This window comes from Dendronephthya gigantea, unplaced genomic scaffold (genome assembly GCF_004324835.1).
Source record: "Dendronephthya gigantea isolate DGI-Jeju-01 unplaced genomic scaffold, DenGig_1.0 000172F, whole genome shotgun sequence".
In the NCBI taxonomy this organism is placed as follows: domain Eukaryota; kingdom Metazoa; phylum Cnidaria; class Anthozoa; order Malacalcyonacea; family Nephtheidae; genus Dendronephthya; species Dendronephthya gigantea.
In genome coordinates, this window is record NW_021163182.1 from 368,945 (window position 1) to 392,216 (window position 23,272).

General features: G+C 36.3%; 1 protein-coding gene and 1 long non-coding RNA gene across 2 annotated transcripts; both read left to right on the plus strand.

Moving 5' to 3' along the window:
* The first annotated feature begins 3,222 nt into the window (after positions 1 to 3,222).
* On the plus strand, positions 3,223 to 4,031 carry LOC114538020. The gene is made up of 2 exons (XR_003688665.1): positions 3,223 to 3,299; positions 3,385 to 4,031. It is a non-coding gene; the product is annotated as an uncharacterized LOC114538020 (long non-coding RNA).
* Positions 4,032 to 14,035: 10,004 nt separating this feature from the next.
* Positions 14,036 to 18,405, plus strand: LOC114538019 (chitotriosidase-1-like). The gene is made up of 5 exons (XM_028559130.1): positions 14,036 to 14,046; positions 16,274 to 16,587; positions 16,748 to 17,214; positions 17,316 to 17,661; positions 18,070 to 18,405. The coding sequence occupies exons 2-5, from the start codon at positions 16,324 to 16,326 to the stop codon at positions 18,403 to 18,405; spliced, it is 1,413 nt and encodes a 470-aa protein (XP_028414931.1). The 5' UTR covers positions 14,036 to 14,046; positions 16,274 to 16,323.
* Positions 18,406 to 23,272: the final 4,867 nt, after the last annotated feature.

Genomic DNA, 23,272 nt, shown 5'->3' on the forward strand with positions numbered 1-23,272 from the left:
TTGTTACGTTTTGGGATTTTTCAATGGTAGGCAGATCAATTAACCCGGCATGTTCATACCTAAGACAATGATTGGCACATGAAATTGATCTCCAAGGCGATATCTTGCAAGAGCCTCATGAAACCATCGAAGCTGCCGCATAATCCGCATAATTTGAGATGAATTATGCGCATGCTCATAGTACTATTTACAGCCGGCTGAGCGTTAATTTTTACTCAATTATATGCAGGTACTCATACCCTAAAGTGAATTATAATCATCTCTAGATTATAGAGCCTGGAGGTCAATAGAACCTCTAGATCAATATAACAGCCATTTCGCAACGTTTTGATGATGTGTTCAAGTGTGTATATAGGCTTCGTATGGTTGAACTGCCTAATATAATAAGACTGATATGTCAGCAGACAAAATCCGCGCCGTATAGGAGAATAGGAATTGTACCAGGAATACGAAAGACAATATCTCAGTTAAACAAATTTTTGTATATTATTACACGTGAATTCATATATTTTATATTAAATATGTTGTATAAATTAGGCTGATTGCAGAAATACCGAAGGTAGCTAAAATATTGTGTTAAATTGTTTCCTCGATCATCGGTTACGTTTATGTGTAGTTCTCAGAAAGCCAAACGAAAGTTGTATGCGTAGCCATGAAATAACGTTGGCATACGATTCATTTTTCTTCCGTGAAATATTCTCAGCAAGAGTTCTAAGGAAGTTCTGATTATTGGAATGTGTTTTAAAAAGGCTAGGTGAAGTTCAATGCCCTCGTAGAAAAAGCTGCAAAAGCTCACATAGTTGCGAATCGTTTAATTTTGCGTTGGTTCCTGAGGAGCGAACCGCAATTTTGAAATGAGTAGAACGAAGCACGACTGCTCAAGTGGTAGCAATGTTGTTTACAGTATAAAAAAATAGTTTTGTATGTTTAAGTAAACAAGCAACTAATTTCGTCGTCATATTATAGCAATTGCTTAAAACAAAAAAACAGCAGTAAACAGCCTCATCGCCATAATTATGGAAAATTCTAGAAAAACACAGACCGAAATCATTAAACACAGATTAATATAACTGCGCGTTACGAGATAATAATTGGTTCACCATGCGCTAATCAAGTCAGTCTCAGAACATGTTGGTCTAAAAATTAAGAGGTTTCTTGCTGCGATATTTTTTTAGCAATGCAACCACTAACTTACCTCGTCTATAATAAGCTTTCTTCCCCACTAAATAGGATGGATGACTGCGCTGCATGTAATTCATATATCAGTGGGGACACAAAAGTTGCCAAATACGAAAAAAAACACGAACAAAAACACGAAAAAAACTTCGGTCGATTATTTGCATATATTGTATTATCCCTGAAGAAACCGTTGACAAAATTAAATGCTTATAGGGCCTGTTTTGAGGTGAAAACGGGGTATAATAAAAGACTAATTATGTGATGCGCTTTTTACCTCGCCTAGCCGGGATAACTCGCTCCATGTAAACAGGCCCTAGCTTAGATTGAGTTGAAGCGCTGTTATGCTTCGTTTTAATTTTTTTAATATTTAGACCTCTGAAGGATTAAATGAATTAGCTATTTCCATGACTCCGAAAATAGAACATGTGGTATTTTAAGTAGACTCATGCAAAAATCGCCAACGTCGCCAAACAAAAACAAATTTCTGTAAGTAGCTATTCATTGTCGTGTATATTGTGGTTTAAGTTTGGAGATTGGAGGGATAATAATAGTAATAAAAAGATTGCAGTAAAAAAATCGTACATTTTGAAGTGTTTATTAATAGCAGTGAACAGCAAGTGTGCGGTCAATAACAAACAATCAAGGGCATTAATTCACAAACAACTGTTTCGTTAGACAAATAACCTCCTGCTGACTCTCACTGTAAAGAATGTTGCTCTCCTACCAAATAGGTGATTGATGGCTTCCTTGTACGTAAGCAATATATCAACAAAGATCGGACAAAAGCGTGTTTTTGATGTACCTGATGCATGATTTATATAAATGTGTTTTATATACGTGTTTACTCCTGAATGACGTACAAAACGCGTTTGCAATCCTTTGACAGCTCAGTAGCCACAGCTGTGAAGCACATTTTGAGGCAAGTAAGCACAAGGTTATCAATTCAGACAATTCGTTTTTACCGTGTGCAAGCTTCAAATCTTCTGTTGAAGTCATATTTTGTTGAGTTTTATTAAATCTTACTCACCAAAATCAAATAGGAACATTTATAACCAGAGCATTCATAATTAATCACTCGTTCACATCTATTAAAGAAGAAAATTGCACATGAAATCGCAGCGAAAATCGTAAACGAGGGTAAACGGCCCTATTGCAATTTCCGCGGTGTCTCCAACCGCCGCACTCAACCCATCTCAAGGGGTCAAACGCTACTTGTAATAAAATGCACTTACTGCTAAAGTGCATCATTATGTTGGTAGCCCAAAAATTTCCGTTATCACCCAATGATTAGGCCTCGAGTTATGGAAGGTATATTTTACTAAACCGAGCTCTAACGCGAGTTATCCTGTACAATTTGTTTGCATTCAAACACGATGACAGAGTAGAGTATAGCGTATTACAGTCTCGATGTTCATTGCGAACTTATCATTTCAAACAACTGTATTTAATTTCTTAATGGATGCAAAATGCTGATAGGAAAACAAACACACTTTTGCAAATATCTTCCTCGCGTGCATTGTGGTACGGCAATTAAACTGAGAAATTCGCGCTCTTTTTGAGGTTTTGAAGAAATTACAGAAAACAATTAGTAGAAAGCAACGTAACAAAATCCTTGAAATAAAATGATTAACTGGGTGCTACCAGATAATTATGCATTGCCATTTTTGTAAACATATAGCAGGTATAAAAATATACCAGGTTGTTCGTGTGATCGTCTCATGGCATGCATGCGCTAGTTCGAACCGACAAACCTCAAACCTTGCAGCTCTAAAAGTTTGGACGTTCAGAGATGCAATATTTCTTAAGTAAAACAATTGCCACCGGCTGACTATGACTGTAAAAACTTCGCTCCCCCACTCGACAGGTGATTGATAGCTGCCCGACATGTGAACAATATAACAACAGGGAGTGGAAAAAATGAATCACCTGATATTACCCAATGCATAATTAAAAAAACGTATGTTCCGGGTAGCCGATGATTCCAGTGTGTTTTTGTTTTCGGATTGATGTCACGTGGCTTTTTCCACTATAAAAAGAAAGAACCATCACGCCAGTGAAAGAAACAATACTCAAGGTTGAAACTACAGAGTAGAAGAACAAACACACGCAAGTAACATTCGGTAAGCGAAATTTATTTTCTTAGTTTTCACGGCCCAATAACTGCTTTATTGTATAATTATTGTTTACATACATTTCCTGTTTTAGCAATTATTCAAACAATCAAGCAAGCATCATGAATGTTCAATTTCTGATCACATTGGTTATTGCACTGGGGCTTGTAACCAGTCTGGAAGCGGTTTGCTGCAAAAGAAAAGGCAATTTCTTATGCTGTGGAAATGGGAAATGCAATATATTCTGCTGTAATTGTGATGGCGGTTGCAATGAGCAATGCGAATCTACTCATTGTAGCACAAGCGACTGGGTAAAGTGTGCTGGTGCCATTGCCGGATGTGCTGGTGTCTGTTCTCTTTCTGAAATCGACTTGCCAGCGTGTATTGCGTGTCTCGGCCCAGCGTATTCGACATGTAAGAAATGCTACACATCAAATGTAAGCAAAGGCAGAGCTATCAACGATACTATGTACATGATGGAGGCTTATCACAAGGAATTATACCACTATAATGCGGATACTCCGTTGGCAGCCAATCCTGATCTGCTCGGAAAGATTAATAGAGATGAACTTTAAGCATCTATAAATTTAGTACATTTTTAACATACTGATATTATGACTGCTTTGCTCTTTATTCTTTTTATATTTTTTGATACAATGTAACTATTATGATTTGAGGCATTATTGTACCAAGTTGAAATAAATGTTGGTGAAAATCTTAGAACAAGATTTCACGAAACCACTATTGTGTACTGGATGGAATTTTTTTACAAAATAAACGTTTTGTTGTATGTATGCTATGGTAAATATGGGTGAATGTCACAAATTAAAGTATCGCAAAAGTTTTCTAGCATACTGCTTGTTGAAAGCTTCGCTTCAATAGAAATAGAATAGAAAAATGAATATGAATGAATATATGAATATGTCGTCCAACCCTATACTAATCCATGCCGCCGACATCTTATCGATGTTTAGACGTTTTTTGTGGATTATGGAGTTTATTTCGAAAAATGGAATATATGAAATTTTGCGCATTCGTCCATCTTCTTCAGAAGTAGTTGAAAATGCCTATCAAAAAATTGCCAAGACATTGACGAACATTGACGTTGAATTGACATTGAACACATTGAGGAACAAAAATATCTTTTTCATCTCCCACCACAATAAACTCATCACAAGGTGGTTAACGATATACTTGTAATACCACTCATTGTAAACCTGCTTTAAGCATAATATGCATGTTGAACACAAATATAACTCTTTACAACCTGATATACAGGTAATTAGTCCACGAATTTATCTTATCTAAGCAAAGCTCTTATCTCATTTGCTAATTCATTTCCAAACTGGAAGATCTAATTAAATAAGTGTTAAACAGCCAAGGGTGCGGTGTGGAAAAAACAATTGATTTTATCGCAACATGGAAATTTCTAGTCGTATAAAGACAGAATTCATAACTGGCAGTATTCCAAAAAATTAACAAGTGCTACGTTAGGGGCATATAATTGGCTTACCATTTGCTACTTGGCCATTGTTTCACTATAGCTAATCAAGTCAAACTGAGACCATAACATATTGGATTAAAAAAGACGTTTCATGATACGATATTTTTAACTGATGCAACCACCGTCTGACAACGTCTCAAAAAAACTTTCTCCCCCACTAAATAGATGATGGATGGCCGCACTGCGTGTAAACAATATATCAATGGGGACCAAAAAACATGCATCACTAAATATACGAAAAAAGTTTGTTTGTTTTTATCATTATTTACCATTCAAATAATAATGAAAACAAGCAATTTTTTTTCTACGTTTTTAGATCGAAACGACAGTTGTATTGTCTAAGTTATGTTATGTACACAGAATGATGTTTATTGAGATGAAGCTATATCATGCCCGGATTAGATTACATAGTAATATTTATTTAGCCCTCTTTGGAGGATTAAGACTTATTTGGTTTCGAAAAAATGTAATATGAGTCTTTTGATGATTTTATAGGATTTTCGAATGGCCATATCATTAAGTATTGCAAAAAACCCACAAATTTTAGCAAGTCGCCGATATTGTGGTTTAAGATTGAGTTGAAAAATTGGTCAAATTTTAAAATTTCTAATAACAGTGACCATGCAGCATGTGTTGTGCATTTGCAAGCAAAAGCATGTTGTTTTGATATTAAAGACATCCAGTAACAAACAGCTGTTTCGCTACACAAATAACCACCTTCTGGCTATGACTGTAAATATCTCGCTACGCCGCCAAGTTGTAGTTGATGGATGGCTTCCCTACATGTAATACTCTATATCAACAGGGAACGGAAATGATTAATTACCTCGTCTCAATCCACGCATCACGGGCAAAAAACCTTTAGAATGTGAGTATAAAAATAAACAACCATTACGGGAAAGACAAAGAAGGAAGAGGACTCGAGAGGAAAACTACAAAAAAGATAACAAAGACATTAACATTCAGTAAGCGAATTTTATTGTTTTCACAGTCCCATAACTGCTTTATTTATAGTTCATTATTGTATATACAAACATATCTTTGTTAATTTACTTTAACTTGGCTTTTTGTCCGTATTGCTAAGGTATAATACAACACATTCTATTCCCTTTTAATTCCCTGCACTGTAATGTGAATTCAATTCTTCTTTTTTAGCCAAGTTATATCAATCAAGCAAGCATTATGAATGTTCAATTTCTGGCTACATTGGTTATTGCACTGGGGCTTGTAACCAGTCTCGAAGCGGTTTGCTGCAAAAGAAAAGGCAATTTCTTGTGCTGTGGCAATGGGAAATGCAATATATTCTGCTGCAATTGTGATGGCGGTTGCAATGAGCAATGCGAATCTACTCATTGTAGCACAAGCGAATGGGTGAAGTGTGCTGGTGCCATTGCCGGATGTGTTGGTGTCTGTTCTGCTGCTGAAATCGACTTGCCAGCGTGTGTTGCCTGTCTCGGCCCAGCGTATTCGACATGTAAGAAATGCTACACATCAAATGTAAGCAAAGGCAGAGCGATCAACGATACCTTGTACATGATGGAGGCTTATCACAAAGAATTGTATCACTACAATGCGGATACTCCGTTGGCACATAATTCCGAACTGCTCGGAAAGATTAATAGGGGTGAACTTTAAGCATCTGACACATCTTTAATCTTCTTGCCCTTTATGTTTATTAAAACAATGTAACTGTGATATTTTGTGGCATTATTCTCCCAAATTTAAATAAATGTTTGTGAAAAGTAATTTGGTTTCGCTTCAATGTGATAAATAGAAAAGCTTATTTTAAATATTATTAATCGAGTATTTTCCAACACCCCCATGTCTAGCAAAAGAGAACAATACAAGTTGGGAGGGAATGGGAGCAATTTTCTATTCAAGATTTTAATTTATGATCATTAACTTCTTAAATGGAATGAAAAAAATGAAGCGGAGAAGTTGTGCAAAACCTCTGCCAATATTACTCCGCAGATCCCAGACAAATTCCCCTAAACACGGTTTTTTCAGGTTTGCATGATAAAAAATTTAAAATTGAAACATAAAATAGTGCTAAGTTTTTCATTCTCCAAGTAAAGCGACGGCTTTTCCCTGAGAACTACCGTCATTGGTTCCATTGTTCCCTTTTTCTATATCATTGTGTTTTATTGCTTTAGATAATTCGCAAAACAATAGCAAAGTATTTTTCACAAATGGCATTTTCTCAACACTATAACATTCATGATTTCGTCTAAATTTCTCAGCGAGTATCTGTCCATAGTTAATAGGAGATTCATGTCGCGTAGGCCTAAAATATGTTCCATGAAAATCTTTTTCCTTTCCATCAGAAAACCTCAGTTTATGAAGTCGTTTTAACGTAATTTTTTAACATGGGAAACAAATAATGTTCTGTGGCTATATATTTGAGTATTTTTTATCTTTATGACAGAGGCTGATGAATAGGGTATACTTTGCCATTTGGTATCATCTGCTATAAGTATCTTTGCGTCTATTTATTTCAACGCAACACCTATATTTTATGTCTCATATCTTTGTAACTATGGCAACAACGATTGAAAGTGTTGCGAGATTTGTGTTAGAGAAACAAAATCTTTCCTTTTTTGCTTAAATGGTGTGAGAAATACGATATATTTGAAAAAAAATTTCGCTGCATGACTACTTCAACCCGGTGAACAGGTAATTAATTGTAAGTCTAGAATAGTCGAAAGAATGTTTTTTCTAAAAATAAGAAGAGTGTGCATAGTTAAACAAACAAAAATGTTTGCAAATATCAATCTCGCGCGCGGGGGTTCAACAATGATGTTGAAAAATTCGCTTGCATTTTGAAATCTATAATTACAGAACACAGCGAGCGTGCAACGTTTGCAGCCTAAATCTTTAATGTTGCATGGATTATTAACATACTATCAACCCTGCCTTGTTAAGAAACAACTTATTTCATACCGATATAAATACCATGCAAATAGCTGCTAAAAAGATCGTTTGAGTTGCGAAGTGTTTTTTCTAATTGAACAGCAAGGGTATGGCGTATTTCATCCATACTTGGAAAACTCTAGTGCCTAATTCATTATAACTGTGCATCGGGTGAATAATTGGCTTTGTCATTTGTTGACTCGCCGTCGCTTCGCCACTAATCAAGTTAGACTTCGGAATGTTGGTCTAAAGACAATAACAGGTTTCGTGATGCGATATTTTTCTATAATACAACCACTGACATGACTACGACTATGTCTTTCTCTCCCGCTGAATAGATGATGGATCGCTGCGCTGCATGCATTTCAAACAATATATCAATGGGGACCGAAAAACGTATATTACAAAATATGAAAAAAAAATTTAGCGGATTATTTTTGTGTGTTTGCGCTTTTAATCGCCAGAGTGGAACGATAGTGGTGTTCTCTAAGTGGTATTATGGTCGGGGAGTGAACTGGGTTCGTTGAGATGGAGCCCTGTTATGCCTCGTTTTAAAATAGTAAATATTTAGACCTTTAGATGATTACGAATTATTTCAAACCGAAAAATGGAGCTAATTCGAATGCATGAACTTTATAGGATAGGTTAACGGTCATAACATGGCGTTTTCAATCGAATTTTGAAATGGAAAATGTCGCTTTGATTACTGTTAAACAACAAAAAGGCAGAAATTCAAACAAACAACTGTTTTCATAGAAAAATAATCTCCTACTGACAATGATTGCAAAAATCTTGCTCTCCCACTAAATAGTTGATTGATGGCTTCCCTGTATATAAGCAATTTATCAACGGGAGCCGGAAAACATGAATTAACTAATACAAAAAAAGTTTGTTTCATATAGCCGATGATTTGTTTTGAGTCGTCAGATGTTTTGAGTCTTCTCACTGAGACTTCACACGTCACGTGGGTGAAACCTACATAGGGTGAGTATAAAAAGAACGAACCATCGCGTAAGAGACAAAGAAGGAAGAAGCCTCGAGAAGGAAACTACAGAAGAAATAGCACAAAGACAACATTACTATTCGGTAAGTGAATTTAATGTTCCTCTTTTTCACGGCCCTTAATTGCAATATTTATTAATAAATGCACTAATGTTTCTATAAATACCCTCTGATTAATTAACACCATTGTATATTTTCCCGCACTGTAACTTGAAATCATGGTTTAAGAGTAAGATTTGAAAATGAAATGCAATATTTAAGGGTTAGAGACTGTTGTGTTGACAAATAAAAGCACTTGCTGACCATACAATGAACCAGAAATTTCAATATTATTATTCGAGTTCATGGTATGGTCAGCAAGTGCGTTTATTTGTAAACAAAACACAAACATAAAGTCTCTAAAACTTTTAATGTACAATCTGAGTTCATTCATTGCTGCACTGAAGATCAAAGCTTGGTTGCAGGCTGTCATTTATTGAATAAACTATGATTTTCATTGGTTATTGCGAATAAATTATGATTCCCATGATCTGTCGCCAGGCAACAAGAAACCACGTGATTGATGTTGACCAATCGCGAGAGTAGATTTAGGCCAATGCACGAAGATTTTATATTAACATCCATTTATGCATTCAACTCAAAAGCCTGGGGTTTTCGTGAAACGGGTGCAAATTATAAGAATTAAAAGCCTTAAAAAATAACAATATTATCTCATCAATTTTTCAATCTTATTTTTTCCCCCATGTAAATACATTGAAATTTCTGGCGTAAGTTGCTGCGGTCTACGCATGCCTTGGAAATCCGAAGTTGCATTAGTTTATATCCTGTTACCTTGCCTGGACTACACAAAATGTCGTTGTCACATTCTTTCGTTAGCCTCACTGTGCCTAGTCTTCAGTTTGTTAATAGCTACTATAACCGTTCTTCTATTTTAGCCAAGCACTTAAATCAATCAAGCAAGCATTATGAACGTTCAATTTCTGCTTACATTGGTTATTGCACTGGGGCTTGTAACCAGTCTGGAAGCGGTTTGCTGCAAAAGAAAAGGCAATTTCTTGTGCTGTGGCAATGGGAAATGTAATATATTCTGCTGTAATTGTGATGGCGGTTGCAATGAGCAATGTGAATCTACTCATTGTAGCACAAGCGAATGGGTGAAATGTGCTGGTGCCATTGCCGGATGTGTTGGTGTCTGTTCTGCTGCTGAAATCGACTTGCCAGCGTGTGTTGCGTGTCTCGGCCCAGCGTATGACACGTGTAAGAAATGCTACACATCAAATGTAAGCAAAGGCAGAGCTATCAACGATACCTTGTACATGATGGAGGCTTATCACAAGGACTTATATCACTATAATATGGATTCTCCGTTGGCAAATAATACCGCATTGTACGAAGCGTTGCAGAAAGACGAGTTTTAGGCATCTAACACTGTGTCAAAATTCTGATTTTATTGCCGCGTTCCTCTTCTGCTCTTTATATATCTGAACCCAATGTAACTATGATATAATTGAGTGCAAAAATGTAGAGAACGTGATAAAACTAAATAAATGTTGTAAAAGTTATCATTGAACAAAATTTCTAAATCTTTGTACGAAACAGATTTACTGCCGAGCAAAAGTTTGCTGCCACGTGGCCGGAGTTTGTCCCCCGGGTATTGTGACCCACTGGTTCTGAATCAATGGCACTTGTATTGTATCTACTTAGGTTAGCGTCAAATATAATTCAAACAATGGATAATGAGATGATAATGTGGCTAAATGAGGTTTATAATCTCATTATCTTATCTATTGTTTGAATTGCGTTCAACAACCGAAATACGAAGTAGCCATAACCTTGGCTTTACGGCTGCTTTCCACCGTAGCGATTCTTATGTTGATATACGTATATGAACCTCATGATCATTACAACGAATTAAAACTTCTTAACAAGTTCCTTACTTGTCGTTTATGTTGTCGTATTTCGATACAAAAAGCTAGTCTTGTGACTTTTTTGTTTAAATTTATTCGCTCATTTATTAATTACAAATTTTCATTATTGTATATCCATGCTTATATCTTGGGCTGGGGGACTACTACTAGAAACCATCAAAAGGCTTTTGATCAAGACTCCTAGTTAAACCGCACCTAGATATATTACATTCCAGTTAAGGATCAAAGGCTAGAAATACATGCATGCAGCAACCCCTCGCCATTTCAAACGAAGCAAAATATTTCCTGAGCTAGCCAGACCTATTGTAAATGTAAAGCCGATAGCTGATGTTTCAAACTTTTCGGAAACAAACACAGCTGTGTTAAATTAAAGATGAAGTGAAATCACCCTTTTTTCCTTCTGCATTACGTTGCATGAAGTTATAGGCTTTCACAGTTTAAGTGAGAGTTAATACTTCATTATAACTAAACCTTCAAAAAATCAAAACAGCACAAATAATATAAATAACCAAGCAGTAAACGTCGAATGTTGTTTTTCGATTATTGAATTCATGCAGTGATTGCAGTCGACTCTATAAAAGCTTGAAAGTTATAAATTTGTTATATCAAAACTCCGAATTACGCTTTAAGTTAAAACGATGATGTAAATCTTAAATAATCGGTTAGGTCTTCACAAAACCGAGCAAAACGACATACTGTACCAAGGTCATAAAATATATTCGTACAGAAAACACGAAATAACCTCGAAATAACAAAGTAGACACCTACCATTTAAAGGATTATAAGCTACGAGTTGTTCCTTTTCACTTTTAACTCTTCCAGTTCTGATATTATTTTAAATTCTTTCATATTGTGTTTTCGAAACATTTCTTTTAAAAAATAGTTTGCAAAATGACAGTTAAATTGCTGACATTTTTCACTGAGACACAAACGTCTCGTCTTAGCCAATCAGCTAGTTGCTAATTACCAGCCTTCACTTGTTCAAATTTTGCGCGTGCGCACAAGTACCATAGGCGATATCAGTAAAAAAAGAAGTATCAGTCTCATCATGTTGAGGATAAAGGCGCAGGTATTGATAAGTATAATTATTATGCATTACTAATGCAATCTCGATTGTGATTGGCTAAAAACCTACAGATAATTCTCAATATTTTGCCACCTATACGACATTGAAAATTATCCGTAGGTGACGTCATTTTGCCGCTGTGGTTTGTTGCCAATAATGATGCAGGCTTCCTCTCTAAAAAGGAAATACATAATAAAACAATTATTGAATTCGGTTTTCGCATGATATCAAGAATTATCAAGCCTCAGTTCGCGTTATCCGTTTGCGAATAACTATTAATTATCCTGTATTTAAAAGAATTCACAGCCTAACATTGTGCCATGTGTGAAATCATCATGTCCAACGTGTGACGTCATAACGTGTGATGCGACTTTTTGTCATGCACGCTATTACGTCATAACGTGTGATAAATAGAGTCCCAAGAGTCTGAAAGTCTCAATACACTATTTCCCTCAGAAACTCACTATTTCCCTCGGGAGCATACTTTAAGTATGTAGTATAACACGTTTGACGTCACACCAATGGCGAAGTCATCAACGTCCCAATAGAGCGGGAATGTGAAATCGACACAAATTCGAGCAAAGAAAGTTATAATATGTTAATTCTTTTCAATAATTAATAAAACAATTATTGAATTCAGTTTTCACATGATATGAAGAATTATCGAGCCTCAGTTTGCAATTATCAACCACAATCTTAGGCTTGATAATTCTTCATATTACGTGAAAACTGAATTTAATAATTAAGAAATAGAAAAAATTTTCCGTGTTTTTATACAGTTATAGAAACACGCGTGAGAGTTTGCGAGAACCAGAAATAATCAGTGGAAAACGAGCCCGTGGGGCCGTAGGCCGAGTGCAATATTGAAATTTCGAGTTCATTGTATGGGCAGCAAGTGCGTTTATTTGTAAACAAAACACTAACATAAAGTCTCTAACACTTTTAATGTACAATCTGAGTTCATTTTTTTCATATTTTGGTCTTACCTTTACCTCCCAGTGATGTCATCTCCGCAACGCCTTCGCTCCTTGAAATATAATGGTTAGCAAGTTGCTGAGATGACATTACTGAGGAACCTGTTAAACGTAAGATAAAAATATGAAAAAATTGTCATAAAAGTACTGAGTTGAAATCGAAGTTCGCAACTGCAATATGTAAGATGGAGGTTGCTTTAATTTCAAATTTTGTCTCTTGTCTTATAATTTATAATAACAAGGCAGCCATCTTTGATTGCGAAATCCTGGCATTATGAACTTTTATGGTAATTAATGTCCTGAATTTCTGGTTATTGCTGCAAACCAAGCAATCATCGTGACCGGTATGGATTGTGTTATGATGAAGATCTTGGATCATCGTTTAATCAAGAAGGATGGTCAAAATGTTCTAAGGCTGGTTATTACAACACTAGTCTCTATCGTGGATTTGGTAACTGGATGAACAACGTTGACAAATTCCGATGCTGTCAATACGCTGGACTAACACTATCGATGAGTTGGTTTGCTCGTTCTTATCAATTGATAGATTTTTAAATGTTAGCATTCTGAAATAACAAGCTCGATGCTTCTTTAGATCTTCTTCGATGCTCGAAGACGGCAATTCTGTTGATTTGGTGAATATAATTTATTTGCGTAACTTGGATTTATACTATATCATAAAAAATTACAATTTAGAAATCATTTAGCAGTCCAGTTATTATACAGTACTGTCAAGAAAAAACCTAACAAAAACCCTGGTTAACCTAGGCCAGACCGAGGCCGAACCGCGGTGAGACCGATGTTGAACCTTTTATTAATCAAGTCTGACAGACATTTCTAAGGATTCGATTTGATATTATGTTGTCGTTCTCAGCAGTTCATAACATTCCGTCGTTCAGAAACGAACGGCGACTGCGATCGTATTTTTTCCCTTGCGGTGGTCTGTGGTTTCTATTAATAATATCTAATTGAAAGATCGAATTAAAAGTTATACCTTACTCTGTTGCTAAATAAAATAAAAGTAAGTTAAAAACTAAAACTAAACTTAAAACTGTTAAAAACTAAATTAAATTATGCAATCTTCTACTGAATGGTGAAGGAAGCTTTAAGCAACTCCTGTATATTGCTGTAAAAACTAAACTTTTTGTTATATTATTAGAAAAATCATCGTAATATAATTGGCTAAAATCATCAAATGCACAATACAAAACAACCTGTCTTCCGGAGCCCTTATATAAATGCAGGTCATTAGGCGAGGCAATGCAAAGGGTTGAAATTTTACTGACGAAATATACAATCTCAGCAGTCTTCAAATTGTTCGTTCAAACATTTGGGTGTTTAATTTTACTTCGAAGTTGCAAAGGGAATTGAAGTAAGTGAACATTACTTGATGTCTTTGATATCTTACTGGGAATTTTGGGGTTTTTTGTCGGAGCGTTTATGGTTAAAGAATACTATAGAAAACATTTAATTGCAGATCAACTGTTATAATATATTTAACTCTAGATCAACTGTTATACAAGCGCTGGATAAAACAACTTCAAATTAAATATAATTTAGTTAATTAATTCCTAAACAACTTTTCAATTAAGTGCTGTTCGTGTATTTTTTTCAAACGTGTTTTAATTAATATACGAAAAAGCTGAAACAAACTGTATAGTTTGTAAAATAATCGTTTTTAAACAAAATGCCGTTGCATACTTTTAGGATAGGCCTGTCTCAAAGGTCGAATTTTTCATGCATGTGCCGAATCGAATGCAAATCAACTTAAACAAAGACGCTCATTAACATTAGGTTCGGCACATGAAAAGTTCGACGTCTGAAACAGGCCTTATTCTAACGTTTAAATTTTCTCCCCTTCAGCAAAGACCAGCCGCGAAGTTCAGTGTACTTTAGAATAAAATTTGAATTTTGTTATCGCTTAACTTTCCAAATCTTTCAGTCATTTTATTTACGTTTATCTACTATAGACGGATATCAGCTAATATCTGCCAGGTAAAGAGCCAATCAGATTGCACATAAGCACATATCCAGCACTTGGATATTATACAGTTCGAAAATTGATATGGATTTTATGTTCAAGTGGTAAAAACATATCTCACGGGTGACCGCAGGGAACGTAAATCCATATATCCCAGCGTTAACGTTCTGTTGATTTCATTGACGAAATTCATAGTTACAATAACGACAAGTAAATAAGCCGCAAAAGACCATTAAGCGAATATTTCTAAAAGTTTAACGTTAACATAGAAGTAGAATAAATTTTACTTATCTATAAAGATGCCTGTAAAGTGTTTTCGTTGTATGCAAATATAAAACTGCTGAAATATTTACGAGCAAACGAGCAAGTGCTCAGAGCGTTGATGACTGAATGAACAAGTTCTCACAGAGTTAAGAGTTATATATTAGTACTCACCACTCATACCACACAAAAAAGCCCCAACATGCATACACTATACTACAAAATCACAATACATTCTGCTGAAAACAAACTTTTTAGCAAGCATTTTCACTGCATTTTTACCCCTAATACAACAGGGTATAGAAGAAATATAAAATTAAGTTACGAAGGGGATCGAATTGGCGCGTCAATCGAGCGTTAATTGAGGAGGCCATATTCATATATTCTGCTATGGCTAATTTCTTGTCAAAACAATTTCACTTTCAATAGAAATCAGCCTGGCATAGCGGGATAATTATATGAATATGCATGCATGGTCCCCCACAATTAACGTCAGATTAACGCCCATGGACTAAGAGGTAGGCAGAAGTGAAAGTACAGTATAGTCGAAATCAAGACGACTTTACTCTATCCTTATAGACATTGCTGTAAAAAACAACCTTTTTGTATAATTCGGTAAATCCTCGCAGCTATATCGGTTTAAATCATCACATAAACAATACAATGCAATTCCGGGGTTCTTATCTAAATGCAGGTAACTAGGAGAGGAAAAGTGACAAAATTATACTGTAGGAAGATACAATCTGAGCATAATTCGTTCTTGAAATCGTTTATATAGCTGTGTCTCGACAATCATACATACCTAGGACTACACTTTTAATGTTAGGTCGTCAGAGAATTTTAATAGTTCATTCTGAGCATTTATATACTGTCTTAATGTCATTTATCATTATACCGTGAACAATATTGGCCTCAATACAGTTCCTTGTGGACTCAGTCTATTAATCTTCGCAAAATATCTTCTTCTCAAATCAGGCTTTACTCTCTGGCAACGATCTTCCAAGAAATTGTTAAGCCAATTTATAATAATTATACGGATTAAGGGGAGAATTTTTAGTTTGCTACAAAGCATGTCATGAGCCACACAGTGCCAAAACGTTTCACTGATAACATCTAATGAGAGATCTGTTTCAATGCCGTAAGTTGACACCAGCTCGCAGGAGCAAAACTAGACCAATAATTGCGACGGGTGTTTATTCACATATTCAGTTCGCCCAACAGATTTCGCCCGAAGTGCAATAACTTATACAAAGCAAAATTCGTCGGGTAAAACTCAATATGTGAATAAACACCACGCCCAAATTATCGTTCAAGTGTCAGCAACTCGGCGACATATTGTATTACGATCTTTTTATAGGCAAATTCATCTCCATCGATTGGAAAAAAAAGCGTGGTTTTTCATCGTTTATGATTTACTCAAAAATGTCGTATCTGTCAATTTTCCTCTTGGCGTGCACATCTTTAACAAGTGCTAAATATGTTAGTGTATGTTACTACACGAGCTGGTCTCAGTACAGACCTGATCCCATGAAATATTACCCGGAAAATGTCGATGCCTCCCTGTGCAGCCATGTGATCTACGCGTTTGCACAGATTGTTGACGGGCCCAAACTGGCAACCTTCGACCAGAATGACGAAAAGATGTTTCTAAGATTTGCTAAAGTCAAACGGGTTTAGTATTCGATATCTCTTTATCTAAAACTTTACCCGATTAATTGAGCTAGAGTGCAGAATTTTCGCGATGTTACAACACAATAGTTTTCACTAAAATTATTTCATGTATTGTCTTCTACTTTTCATATATTGCCTTATACTTTTATATTTCTTCCAGAAAAACCCTCATCTTAAACTTTCGCTAGCAGTCGGTGGCTGGGCACACGAAGACGGCCCTGTGAGTAGGTTCTCCAACATGGTTGCAACAGCTCAAACACGAAAGGTTTTCATCGATTCATCAATCGTTTTCCTTCGTGAATACGGGTTTGATGGCTTGGATTTGGACTGGGAGTACCCGGCGGGTCGTGGAAATTCTCCCCCTGAGGATAAACAACGTTTTACCGCCCTTTGCGACGAGCTCTTGGCCGCGTTTGTAGCCGAGGCTGCAGACTCTGGTAAAGAGCGCTTATTGTTGACAGCCGCAGTGCCTGCCGGATACCCTATCATTGACGCCGGATATGAAGTCGACAAACTTGCAAAAAGCCTTGACTTCATTAACTTGATGGCGTATGACTTACATACTTATTGGGAACGAAAAACTGGACACCACACTGCAATGTATGGTGACGATAAACTTACTGTCAGGTATGACGTCATATTCTCAGAGTATGCATGCCGACGGAATTCAGCTTAATCTCAACAAATCAGAATTCATCACATTAATCACACTGACCTATATATTATAGGTACGCCGTTGAATACTGGATGGAAAAGGGAATGCCTGGTGAAAAAATTGCGCTCGGTATGGCAACCTATGGACGGGCATTCAATCTCGTGGATCCCCAAAACAACGGCTTAAATGCTCCTGCAAATAGCGCTCCGCCAGCAGGCAGATACACGGGTGAGGCGGGACTCCTGTCATACTACGAGATATGTAAAATGCCGCTGACCGTCGTGAAGAAGAACGCTGCTGGCGCACCGTATGGTTATTCTGGCAATACGTGGGTCGGCTACGACACACAGGAAAGTTTAATGCAGGACAAAGTTGGCTTGGTCAAAGAGAAAGGTACGATTCATCTACAGAATAGCTATGTTTAGAGAAGATATTTTGATCTAAAATAGAATAAAAATCCCATCAAATTTACGTTGGGAATTGAAGTTTGCGAAGTTCTTTTACAATAGAAGCGTTTCGAAAAATATCGAGAAACTCGTTTGCTCAAATTTATCAGTTGGCTTACGCAGCTCATAAAAGTATTAAAATATTTGAAAAACTCCTAACTTCCGGTTTCGAATTGACCAATCATATTGACTAGTCTATGTTTTTTTTCATTATCCAAAAGGGTTAGAGAGTGGTCAATTCTAACCCTGAAGTTAGGAGTTTTTCGTGGAGTTTTTCAAACATTTGATGAACTCCGTAAGCCCAACTGATAAATTTGAGCAAAATGAATTACTCTAATAGCCGACCATCAAAATGTATCAATATTTCTGCGTTTTTTCCAGGCCTCCTTGGCCATGTTCTGGGCTCTGGATTTGGATGATTTTAAAGGTATTGAATGTGGCGAAGGGAAATACCCACTGCTTACAGCTGTCACCCGTGCCTTGGAGGGAGGAAGAGTTAATGCATCAAACCCCAGTACCAGGCCTACGGAACCCACGGAGCCGACAGCCACTGAAACGATTGAGCTGATAAACCCACCCGAGCCTGGCTGGTGCGTCAGTATTCCTCCATACGAGTCAGATGATATGGATGATTGGTGCAATGCTAATTGTCCCCTAGGAAACTGCCCTGAAACACACTGCATTTGTAACTATCAAGAACTTGCATTATATCAATAAAACATTAAATGATTTGAATCAGAGTATATTATATGTCACTAGTATTTTTGTGTCCTTCCCATGTTCTGAAATCTGAATTATGTCGTATATAGGTTCCGAAACAAATTCAAGAGCGCTGATACAAAGTGGTTCTAATTAATAATCATCACTTGTCAGCGATAATAATATATAATATTTGTTCTTAAACTTCGCATTCATGGATACGTTAGCTGCATGGGTTATACTTTAGTATGTAATTGTATTTTTTTAAAATGAATATAAAGTCAACTTTGATCACGAAATTTGCCCATTCTTACACCAGAGCACCGCAGAAATTGGTGTTTATGAAGTTTCAATCCGAAAATCTGATCACTGGTTCACATTGTGCATTGCTGCATCGCTATCAAAGAGAAAACTATTGAATAACTCCGAATACGCATTCTCCAAACTTTTGACATCATACACATATGACAGCTGTGAAATGGCTACTTTGAGGCTTAAAGTATACACAAGGTTATTAAATTCAGATGATTCGTTTTTGCTGTGTGCAAGCTTTAAATCTTTTGTGCAAGAAAAATTTTGTGTAGTATCTGTTTATCTTTTTTCTCACCAAGTTTGAAGCCTAAGTATTGAGATTTGTGGCTAAGTATTTTTCAATTTTACCAATTTCCGCGGTGTCACACCAGAGAGGGCCCTTCCATTGTTATGAGCAGAACCGATGCACAGAACGGATTTTCCTTAGCTGAGAAATTAAAATTCTTCATCTTCCGATTTTCTTTATTCGGTGATATATTTTCCTGTATTCATGTTCACATATCATAGTAATCTTAACGTAGAAAAGAAAGCAGTCGAGCGTAAAGGCCCACACAGGCAGGCAGGCGTGATGGGGCAACGCGACGTGAATTTTCTTCTTCAGATAATCGAATTATTCAGAGAAAAAGGTTTCATTTCACAATAACTAAGTTAGGAGAAGATACTATGGTACTACAGTTCAACGGTCGCCCCATGCTTTTTCATGTTTTCATGCAGTAGCTCACGTCTTATGAATGCGACGAAAATGCAACATATACCTCGCCGACAAATTTGCAATTTCATTTGCAAATGGATAGTAATTCAAGTGACGTGTAAAACAATTTCATTCATTGCCTATTTACAACGGCTATGTATGCCTATATTAAATCTTTATTTTCACTCAACTCTCTTCTGCATGCCGTAATTGTACGGAAAGTTTGTTTTTTTTTCCATTCAGCACAGAAGAAGATTGATGTTTCTGAAAAACATGTCAACAGGTGCGGCTTAACGCATGCTCCAAATATACCTCAGCAGCCGAAGAGAAATATGCGGAATGAACAATTCCGGCAGCACACGAAAGCTATCTGCCGAGCTAAAATTCACTGGTGAACTTTAGCGTAGACAAGTTCCGCCAGTGTCCGCCAACGCTTTGTAAGCTTTTGTTCACACGTATATTCGTACCGAATACTCAACATATTGAATCATTTGGTGCACGAGTGCACATTAGCCGGTTATAACAGACGTGGGGGAAGTGAGCACTCGTAGGTCAAATTATTCAACATGTTGAACATTGGTTTTGGAACAAACGTTGAGCCGTGTTCAACGAAACATCTCCTGTGCTCTGCTGAATGGTAAAGAAAACTTTATGAAATTGCCATATATTGTTATCTGTTGACAGTGGCATAGCCAGCCTGACGATTTTGTCCCGCTATGTAAATTTCGAGTTATTATAATTATTCATGTCTTTAGAAATCTATTGTTTTTACAGTCAGTGAACACCAACATATTAGCATAGTGGGACAAATCGACAGGCTGGCTACGCTACTGTCTGTTGAAAAAAACAACTTTTTGAATATTAATTAAAAAGATATGTTTTGTTGCACTTCCAGTCGAATGTTGCGTGACTAGCGTCTAGGATTGTGCTGCTGGAATACAATTGCCATATATAGATAGATAGATAGAATTCTTTATTATTCTTACAAGAATAGTACTCAAAACACACGTTTGAGTTTACAGCGTTTTCTAAGATTAAATATTACAGGATAAGATTTACTGTTATTTACATAATTTTAACTATTAATTACTATAAAACTAAGACGATAATTGGCTGTAATCTACAAGACCAAGACAATAATAAGTGGATTTATTATACAAATTTAAAAAGGCATCTGTTTATGAAAGTGCGTTTATAACGTTCGGTTCTTATTACAGGTAACTCGAACTCGTGTCCCCTCTGTCTTAATTGTCTATTTAACTTATTCGGCAACAATTCTTGTAATGCATTGTTTTTATTGTTTGTAATATTCTTCCATAATTTCCTGTCTCTGTCCACAATAATTTCTTTAAATCATACTTTTCTGATATGTAACCATTTCGATATGCACGGCCAATGAATTTTTCGATTTGATCAATGTACTTGCTATGGGTGCCTCCCCAAAGTTCAATTCCGTAAACAAATAACGACATTATTAAGCTTTTGAATAAAAGGTCTAACTGTTTGGTTTGTATACCATAATACTTACAAACTCTCAATATGTACATTCTTCCTCCTGCTTTGCTAATCATTTCCTTAAAGTGTAAGTCCCATTTATCAGGTACATTTTCCAACGTTATTCCTAATAATTCCAGCCATGATTTACGTACGATATTTGGAATGGGAGTCGGTAAGGGTGTTGGGATTTTACTTTGTATGACCATTTCATATGTTTTTTCCATATTGAGCTGCATTCTATTTCTTTCGGACCATTCTTTAATATTGCTTACCTCCATCATTGATGTATCTCCATGATCATACCCGGGGATTTCTAATGTCAAGTCGTCAGCAAATTTCACTAATTCATTTTGGGTATTGACTGTTTTAATGTCATTTACCATTATCGAAAACAGTACTGGACCCAACACAGTTCCTTGAGGAACTCCTCTATTGATGTTAACGTAGTTTGTTCTAATTCCATCAACCTTTACTCTTTGATGACGATTGTCCAAGAAACTACAGTTAATAATATATGGATTGAGAGGAAGGTTTTTCAATTTGCTACAAAGGATGTCATGCGGCACACTGTCAAAGGCTTTCTTTAAGTCGAATGAAAAGACTCTCACATATCTGGCACCGTCTTCCAGCCATTTTAATGCCATATGTTGGCACTTAATCAGGGCCATTATAGTGTTGTGGCCGTTTTTATAAGCAAATTGGTCTGAATCAATAATGTCATGAATAGAATGTGCAATTTCGGCTTTATATATACATTTCTCAAATATTCTCATGATTATGTCGGTCAAGGAGATGGGTCTTAACCGATTGCAATTCTCTACAGTCGATTCCTTAGGTATTGGTACAATATCAGCTCTTTTCCAAGCTCTCGGGACGTTAGCATTTCTCAAAGATAAATTGAATATTTGTGTGATGGTTGGTGCTAATTCGACTCCAAACTCTTTCCAAAACCAATGTGGTAAGTCGTCGGGGCCTGCCGATGTACGTTTTTGATTTTGAAGAAACTTGGAGACCATTTCTACTGTTAACTTAGGAACTCTGGTACCTTCTGGAATTTCTTGTAACTCTGGTGCCGTGTAAAGTGGGTCGGTACAAACATCATGGAAGAAATTATTTATCTCATCGGCGTCGATGAAAGATGTAACTGGTATTTTGTTATCAGTTCTTCCTGTAATTTTATTTATATTTGACCACCAGTCTTTTGTTCCAGATTTGTATTTTTTATTTTCATTCCGTACGGCGTGGAGTTGATTTCTTCGAATAAGTTTATTTATTTGGGTTTGTAACCGAATATTAGCCTCACTGTCTCTGGCTTTAATTGCTTTCTTCCTTTGTTTTAATAAATGTTTTACTAGGGGAGATATAAACGGCGGGTCTCTAGTGGATGTGCGAACTTTAATCGTCGGAAAACTTTTCTCAAATTTAGGCTCGATAATTTTGTAAAACTTTTCGACCATCTCGTCCAATGAATGTTCCTTATTTATATCATTCCAGTCAACATCTTCTAGTTCTTTCCACATAATTAGTTTTCTATGCTGCCTTACATCTCTGATATATGAGTCTTTTCTTTTTGCTTTTACAACATCTCGAGGGTATGCTATAATCATTTTGTGGTCTGATCTTACTAAGCTTTTTACAACTTTTACTTTTTTCCAATAGTGTGGAATGTTCGTGATAAAAAGATCTAGAATGTTATCTCCTCTAGTAGGTTTTTTAACTATCTGGAACAGAGATTGTTGGTTTAATAGTGAACAAATATTCAGTTTGTTCAAATCGCCTGCAATTATGATTTTAATGTTAGGCAATGACGATAATAGCTGTTCGCATGAGTCAGTCAAGAATTCAACAAGATCATCAGAGTTGTATGTATGATCGGGAGGATGGTATATAGAGGCCACATGAAAACTTGAGTTTTCAGTTGTAATTTTGGCCCATAGGCACTCAAAGCTATTTGTCAGATTTGGTAGCGGCTCCATCTTCCAATCATTTCGGCATATAATTGCCACGCCACCACCACGACGATTTTCGATCTTTTCTTAAGATTGAATACCCAGAGGGACATATAAGAGAATTGCATACAGAAGAATTTAACCAAGTTTCAGATATAAAACAAATATCAATGTTATTGCTTTTAATGTCTGCATACAAGGCCGGATGAGCGTCTGGTTTTACAATTGATCGTGTATTCAGTACTAAGCATTGTGGGATTTGCTGTGGTTTGCTAGGTTCACACTTTGCAATATTTACGTACTTAAGGTTGCGATGCCGGTTAGCTGTGTTCCGCGCATTTTGCCTAGATCTATGGCCATGAGCGCGAGAAGATATTCTGACTTGAATTGTGTGAGCCATTACACGTACGTTGATAAAATTCCCTTATGGGTTAAA

Excerpts from the sequence above, each read along its gene's own strand:
- LOC114538019 (XM_028559130.1), top strand. The coding sequence starts at position 16,324 with ATGATTTACTCAAAAATGTCGTATCTGTCAATTTTCCTCTTGGCGTGC. Across the intron at positions 16,588-16,747 it reads GATTTGCTAAAGTCAAACGG|AAAAACCCTCATCTTAAACT; the intron begins GTTTAGTATTCG and ends TATTTCTTCCAG. Across the intron at positions 17,215-17,315 it reads GACGATAAACTTACTGTCAG|GTACGCCGTTGAATACTGGA; the intron begins GTATGACGTCAT and ends TATATATTATAG.